The sequence below is a fragment of the Ascaphus truei genome, chromosome 3 (assembly GCF_040206685.1).
Source record: "Ascaphus truei isolate aAscTru1 chromosome 3, aAscTru1.hap1, whole genome shotgun sequence".
NCBI classification, from domain to species: domain Eukaryota; kingdom Metazoa; phylum Chordata; class Amphibia; order Anura; family Ascaphidae; genus Ascaphus; species Ascaphus truei.
In genome coordinates, this window is record NC_134485.1 from 346,691,085 (window position 1) to 346,699,043 (window position 7,959).

The 7,959-nt window shown below is 44.5% G+C and overlaps 1 protein-coding gene across 1 annotated transcript; it reads left to right on the forward strand.

Moving 5' to 3' along the window:
* Positions 1-1,222: 1,222 nt before the first annotated feature.
* ATP5MC2 (ATP synthase membrane subunit c locus 2) lies at positions 1,223-7,610 on the forward strand. Its single transcript, XM_075591785.1, has 5 exons — positions 1,223-1,360; positions 1,979-2,057; positions 2,586-2,663; positions 6,305-6,465; positions 7,382-7,610. The coding sequence occupies exons 2-5, from the start codon at positions 2,019-2,021 to the stop codon at positions 7,494-7,496; spliced, it is 393 nt and encodes a 130-aa protein (XP_075447900.1). The 5' UTR covers positions 1,223-1,360; positions 1,979-2,018; the 3' UTR covers positions 7,497-7,610.
* The last annotated feature ends 349 nt before the right edge of the window (positions 7,611-7,959 follow it).

Below are 7,959 nucleotides of genomic sequence, written 5' to 3' on the forward strand. Positions count from 1 at the left end.
TCTGCACAAGGGGGTACTTCCTTCCTGCAGCGTGTGGCTCTGCACAAGGTGGTACATCCTTCCTGCAGCTTGCTGCTCTGCATAAGGTGGTACATCCTTCCTGCAGCGTGCGGCTCTGCACAAGGTGGTACTTCCTTCCTGCAGCGTGCTGCTCTGCGCAAGGTGGTACATCCTCCCTGCAGCGTGCGGCTCTGCACAAGGTGGTACATCCTCCCTGCAGCGTGCTGCTCTGCACAAGGTGGTACATCCTTCCTGCAGCGTGCGGCTCTGCACAAGGTGGTACATCCTCCCTGCAGCGTGCTGCTCTGCACAAGGTGGTACATCCATCCTGCAGCGTGCGGCTCTGCACAAGGTGGTACTTCCTTCTGCAGCGTGCTGCTCTGCACAAGGTGGTACTTCCTTCCTGCAGCGTGCTGCTCTGCACAAGGTGGTACATCCTTCCTGCAGCGGGCGGCTCTGCACAAGGTGGTACATCCTTCCTGCAGCGTGCGGCTCTGCACAAGGTGGTACATCCTTCCTGCAGCGTGCGGCTCTGCACAAGGTGGTACATCCTTCCTGCAGCGTGCGGCTCTGCACAAGGTGGTACATCCTCCCTGCAGCGTGCTGCTCTGCACAAGGTGGTACATCCTTCCTGCAGCGTGCGGCTCTGCACAAGGTGGTACATCCTCCCTGCAGCGTGCTGCTCTGCACAAGGTGGTACATCCTTCCTGCAGCGTGCGGCTCTGCACAAGGTGGTACATCCTCCCTGCAGCGTGTCGTGCTAAATTTCCCGGAATTGTTTTCTTTTCAATTTAGCATGTATATAAAACAGAAACAGCTTTCCCCTATAGTTTCACAGGTTTAGGATTTAGTGGCATCAGTCAGAGTGCGACTATTGTTTTAATTGAACCATGGCCACTGAGGGTGGTTTCCACTGACAGAGCCTGTCAGCTCTCACTGATTTTCAGTGAATCTCACTAATTTGGGGCAGTCTCATTGATTTATAATATCAGTGGTCTCAGTCAGCATTTTTCCATTAAAATGTGATTTTGGGGGCGAATCGCTGTGATTTTGGTGTGTGCTGGTGACATGTCTGGGATTCTTCCATTATGTAGTAATGGGTGTGAAAGTGTCAGTGCTGTGCTGCCTCCTGCAGCAGGTAGTAGTCACTGCAACTTCACGCACTGCCCCTCCCTCTCAGTAGGCGGCGCTGTCCTTCCCTCCTCTGGGCTGTGTCACTCCAGCCTTTGAGCCGCTCTCGCTGGCTTGTCACGCAGGCGCACGATGGCGCAGTGCATGCTGTCAAGCCGTGGCTCCATCCACAGTGCCTTTAAAGCGCATGCGCCGTGTCACCTCGTTCCCTCTGTCTCTGCCCGCCAAGGTGAGGCCCAGCTCTGGCAGGGGCTGTCCCCGAAGGCGACCCGTACGGAACCCGGACCCGCTGCCTCCGGGCGCAGTCCTCGGTCTCCTGCGTTGCACCATTCTGTCTGCAGCGGTCAGGTCGCGCGGCCCGAAAGCTCTGCCTCTGCACTGCCGTGTGACCTTGTGCAGGTCCCGGCCTCCCCCAGCTGATAGCTCTATCTTAATGTCCAGTGGCCCTCGGGTATCACCTTCCTGCAATGGTTCATTCATCTGCTATCCATCCTTTTAGTATCACATTGATTTGCCCGTCACCCTTTTAGTGCTGCAGGGGATTTACCCATTTATTCAGTGCTGCAGGGGATTTACCCATGTATTCAGTGCTGCAGGGGATTTGCCCATGTATTCAGTGCTGCAGGGGATTTACCCATGTATTCAGTGCTGCAGGGGATTTGCCCATGTATTTAGTGCTGCAGGGGATTTACCCATTTATTCAGATCAACCTCCTAGAACATAGACCTGGGATGTGGACCCATGTTGGATGAATCCATTGCAGGTGTTATATGACTGGACACCAAAACATCCACAGAGGTAAAGGGAAATTAAGGGGAGTATTATATGCCCAATTCTTGTTTTGCAGGTGCTTTGTGTGATACCGCTGTGCCCACTCACTCCACAAAATGTACACCTGCGCCAAGGTTATGTCTAATCCCTCCCTGGTAAGTACTCACTCAATCTGATCTAATGACGCTAACTGCAGCTCACCTGCAAATGTAATGGTCAGATGCTTGAAGAGATCCCATCAAAAAGTGTCAGTGTTTTTTTATGAAGAAGCTGAGCAATTTGTATTGGGTATTGTAATCAGCCATTCTATGGGGACTAGCATAACAAAGCAACATACAGCTGTAGCCAGGTTTAGTGTTTCCGATGGGGAAACTGTGGGACCATGATCTGGAAACCATGGACCTGCCGCAGCACTATCTCCAGAGCCATGGCTTTTTCAGCTGTGCCTCCAGTGACAGGAAGTCTTGCTACATCTGTAGCTCAGTTACTGTAACTCTATTAGTTGATATGTTCCCTAAGAGGAACAAGTAAATAGGGGGCAACATCCATGATGTGGACAACTTAACCTTTGCTGTCTGAGGAGGCCAGCCATATTGCTAAGCATTTTGACATTGGTCCCTATGGTAACAAAAGTGTTCTCTCTTTTTTTTTTTTTTTGGAAACTTCTTTTCTTGTCTACGCAGGTGAGGAGTGCGGCCTGTCTTCTCTGTCGGCCACTCTCTGCCCCGCTAGTGAGCTACACTGGACTCAGGACAGAGCAGGTATTGTGAGCCATGTAACATGATTTCCTACAACCAGATACATTGTGGGTTTTTCATTAAACTGATATTGCCGCTTGGGGCACGATCAGACATTCCCATTGATTTTTGTGTGCGGTATGGGCTTGTAATGGGTAACCCCCTTAGTCCAATTCCCTTTCCACCAGGGAGTTATATCTAGGGCTATGTTTGTTGGGGAGCACAGAATATGAGTATCTTCTCTTTTTTTTTTTTTTTTTTGTTTGTTTTTTTTTTTGTTTAAGGCCTTGTCAATTATATCCATGTGATTGACATTAGGATTATGACTAGGATACGATATGTGATAAGAGTGCTCACGTACATGGCTGGTAATAATTGACTCCAGAACCACAGGCAAGGTGAATCAATATTCAGCATTGAGAACGAGTATATCCATAAAATAATTCATTTGACAATCCCTGAAAACCGGGGGTAAGTGGAATAACCACCCACTCTCGGTTTCATTGGGGATGTCCACTTAGCATAAAGATATGGTACTCACGGTTACCTCCTTAGTCTAGATAGATGTACTGCTGCTGATAAATAATACAGGTAGAAGAGTAGAGCACAGCCAAAAGGAGCAAGGAGGGGATCCAGTAAATGTAAAAAAATAGTTTAAATGGAGTGTACAAAGCAGAACAACAAGTGCTTTGTCATGGAACTTGTTGTTCGAAACGCATTGGAGGTACCCTCCATGCTTTGTACACTCCATTTAAACTATTTTTTGCATTTACTGGATCCTCTCCTTGCTCCTTTTGGCTGTGCTCTTCTGTTCTACCTAGGATACGATATGCTAGTGAATTGTTCTACCATATCGGTTTATGTACAGCTGAGTTACTTAATATAGTTTAGATTTAAATGAATGTTTCTTTGTTTGGGGTTCAGTCAATTTTTCCCTACAAAAGTACCCTATTAATAATTGTATGTATATATAGTTGCAGACCTGTCTAAGACATGCAAATGAATATACAGGAATATTTACAGTTGCTTTATGCTTTACTGTGGAGGGTTTTAGTCTCTTTTTTTTACCCACCATAACCTTAATAGTCGTGGTGATTACCTACTCTTATCTCATTTGAGCAAATGTCAGCAAGCCAACCTCACACTGATGATACCCATCAAGGTTGAAACATGTCTGTGAGTGGGTTAACTGACTTTGCATCTCCCAAGTCCTTGCTTAAAAGCTGTGTTTAAAGCAGCATGCATTGGCTAAGGGTTGCTCATGTAATGTGAGCATGAGATAAAAGGTGGCACTGTGTGCTCATTTGCATGTCATTTCCCAGAATCCCTTGCTGCAGTGGAAGTGCTGTTTGCTGGGTGATAATGGTGAAAGACAGGGTTGCAGACCTGTCTAAGACATGCAAATGAATATACAGGAATATTTACAGTTGCTTTATATATGTATATATATGTGTATATATGTTGTGTGTATATTAATATATATATACTCTATATATATATATATATAGTACTTTTATAGGGAAAAATTGACTGAACCCCAAACAAAGATACCATTCATTATCTCCTATCTATATCTCTTCAGTTCCCAAGACCTTTTTGTGTAGCAGCCCTTGGAACATTGAGTAAACTGAAGAACAGGGAAATTGTGATCTGCCAAAGCACAGTGTTTGTATCTGAGGCAGGATTTAAATCCACAGCCTTATGTAATAGTCTGACACAAGAACAACTAGGCTACACCAGTTTCTATTATTGATTGGAAGAAAAAAAACTAGGGCGCTAACTCACGAGAGATACCACTATAAAGAGGTTGAAACGTGAGAAATGCACAATACTACCTTCCCGATGACCCCTCAGGTTGCTTCACACTTGAGACAACTCGTGGGGTGTCAAAGTCCTGCTGCTCACCCAATGGGATCTAACCTTGAACCTTAGAGACAATCTACACAAAAAGAAGGGGAGCGCTGGTTTTACAAAAGCTAGTGAACACCAGAAATAATCAACAAAGTCCTATCTGAATCACTCAATGTTGGGCTGCAGTGTAAGATACAGCTAAAATCAGCACTCACACGGCCATGTGTGAGCACACCTAAAGTATTGGTTTCTTTCTTGGTGTCGTCCTTGACCCAATGTTCTCCTCCAGCCAATTGACACACTCTAAACGTTAGTCTTTGTGCACAGACTCCCTCGCGGTTGCACCCTCCCGACAGGAACAGCAGACAGCGATGGAATATACTGTATGTTAAAAGCGCACAAAGTATGTTGTGTAGGCCGCACTACCTAATGTTTTAAATATATTAGTGATATAAGTACGTGGTGGGTGCTGGGGAACAATGAAGAAACCCCTAATCTCTCCTTCCGCAAGCGTTGAGTGCCATCTGCGTTCCAGCGATTGTTCCGGACGCAGGAGCAAAGAGTCACTGCGTTGCGTCGGAAGAGTCCTGCAGCCGTGGCGTGAGGACCTATATGCGAGTTCGCTTATTATTCTGTTTAATACATGCTTTTAACATATAGAACACAGTGTTCTCCGCATTCTGAATGAATACTAAAGAATCAATGATACTTGAAATTCTGATATGTATTAAGAACATGAATTGACTAGAGTTTTTTTGCACACTGTCAATTCATGTTCTTCACTTTTGCTCATTAATACATATCAGCATTTCAAGTATCATTGATTATTTTGTATTCATTCGGAGTGCGGGGAACACTTTTTGTGTTCTATATGTCTTTAGGAGAGATTAGGGGTCTCTTCATTGTTCCCCAGCACCCACCACGTACTTATATCACTAATATATTTTATACATTAGGTAGTGCGGCCTATACAACATACTTTCTGTGCTTTTTAACATATATTCCATCGCTGTCTGCTGTTCCTGTCGGGAGGGTGCGACCGCGAGGGAGTCTGTGCACAAAGACTAACGTTTAGAGTGTGTCAATTGGCTGACGGAGGAGAAGATTGGGTCAAGGACGACCCCAAGAAAGAAACCAAATACTTTGTGTGCTCACACATGGCCGTGTGAGTATTGATTTAAGCTGTATCTTACACTGCTTCCCAACATTGAGTGATTCAGATAGGACTTTCTGTTGATTTTATTTCTGGTGTTCACTAGTTTTTGTAAAACCAGCGCTCCCCCTTCCTTTTGTGCCTATTATTCATTGTAAATACTTTATTATAATGTAATGAAATAATATCATTAACTCTTGTTTGTAATTGAATCTGCAAAAAAAATCTCTCTGCTTTGCTTACGAGGGGCCTTCAACACGTTGCAAAACAAGAGTGTGTTTGTGACCTTCATAAAATAAAGTTGATTAGTAAGATAAACTTTAAAATGTCAGTGCTATGCAAGTCAGACTAAACCAAATAGATATATTTACTTACCAACTCCAGGCATGCGTAAGGATCATCCCATCCATGTAGCTGTTCTAATCACATCCTCATTTCTATCAGCTGCTTGCTCAGTATTCCTACTTTGTGAAACAATGTTGACCATGAGAAACAGCATTGGTTCTTGAGAATGAAGCTGAGGGAAATTGTTTTTTTTTTAATCTGTTAAAGCTTTCAAGAGAAAGATAATCAAAAGCAAAAAAAGTGTGTGTGTGTGTGTGTTTTTAATCAAGACCGCATGAATTGTAACTGTAGTAATGATCCATGTGCATCTCCCCAGCTGATGCCTGTTTCAGCGCGAGGGTTTCAGAGCAGCGCTGTCTGCAGGGACATTGACACTGCTGCCAAGTTCATCGGAGCTGGTGCTGCCACAGTAGGAGTGGCCGGATCTGGTGCTGGTATTGGGACGGTTTTTGGCAGCCTCATCATTGGATATGCCAGGTGACACTCAGACCTCGGCAGCACGATCGCCTGTTCCCACCCCTGCAGCCATCTCGCTTGCCCTACCCCGATAGCTTCTCTACACACTGGTGCTCTTTTGCTGCATTGGCGCCTCCTTCCTTCTAGCCATTGAACTGCGCTCTGATGCATCCAATGCGTATGCTTTTAGGCAGCACTCGGCAGAGAAACCAGTGAGAGCCTTGTTCACTGGAGTGATCGGTGTCTTAACATGTCGTGTCACCGTTTATTCTGTGTGCATTCTGCTGCTGCGTTTCAGAGAAAGCTCTGTAAAAAAAAATATACACCTGATTACAGCAGCGCTTTTCAACTGGTTTTCCAAATGGGCCCGGTCAAAAGAAATTTACAGGAGCATTTAATGGTGGATATATTTAAAGCCTTAACGTATACTTCTGATTATATATCTTTATCTCATGAACATTGAGTGCCTGCAATTTTGCTTGAGCAACTGCAATGACATTAGAAGGAACAGTCTGTCCAAGGGCCACTGCTATGTTCTAATGTAAAGAATAAGGCCCTACTATTCTATAAATGAATATAACAATTCTAGTATTTATTTATTTTTTTCATCAAATGTGTACTTAAATTTAAAAAAAAAAATTTTTTTAATTTATTACATTTACAAATGTAATTGACGAATAATATCCACAAGTATCAATGATAAAAAAAAATCCCATCAGAGCAGTGTAGATGACATCTGTTGTGAAAGGTATAATTATTTTGTTTAGTCCACAAAAACAGACAGTTGATCCATCACATGAACATAGGACAGAATTCCACAAGAACAATGATCTGAGGAAGTAAGACGCTTCATTCAGTGTTTTCCCAACAACTGCCCTGCGCTTTGTACCTGCTCGGTCGCACTTTAATGTGGTGTTATGATTCTTTTTCCCTGCAGGAACCCATCTCTGAAACAGCAGCTCTTCTCCTATGCCATCCTGGGATTTGCCCTCTCTGAGGCCATGGGACTTTTCTGCCTTATGGTTGCTTTCCTCATCCTGTTCGCCATGTAAAGAATCTCCTGTCTCTCTGGTTGTTTGTTGAGGGTGGATCCCTCTCTTAACTTTTCTGCCATGAGATCTGCCGGTTGCTCCTGGGGAATAAAAAAAACAAAAGTAATATAAGAACCCTGGGGTCTGGCTCTTATCTCTCCCAAGGGGCTACTTAGGAGTGAGAGAAGCATGCGTGAGATAGACCCTGTCACGAGCCAGCAGCAGAATGGTAGTATTGGAGTGGATAATGGAGGTAATGTTTCACAAGGTACAGTTGGTTGGAAGTCTGGGTCAGAATGGCATAATAAAGTAAGTGCAGCCGCATTGTGAAGTTTGGTGGACACCAAGTGAGAGCTAGACAATGTTTACTTTTTGTTTTGTCCCTCCATCCAGTAAACAAAAGGGCAGCCCTTAAAGATCACAGGGGTTCCTCCTCATCTCTGCATATTTATGCGCCTGTGCAGTCTGGTAGATAGTGTATTAA

What these genes read in the sequence shown, in the direction of transcription:
- ATP5MC2 (XM_075591785.1), top strand. Translation starts at nt 2,019, where the DNA reads ATGTACACCTGCGCCAAGGTTATGTCTAATCCCTCCCTG. An exon ending in CTGGACTCAGGACAGAGCAG is followed by an intron (nt 2,664 to 6,304) that starts GTATTGTGAGCC and finishes GCATCTCCCCAG; the next exon opens with CTGATGCCTGTTTCAGCGCG. An exon ending in CTCATCATTGGATATGCCAG is followed by an intron (nt 6,466 to 7,381) that starts GTGACACTCAGA and finishes TTTTCCCTGCAG; the next exon opens with GAACCCATCTCTGAAACAGC.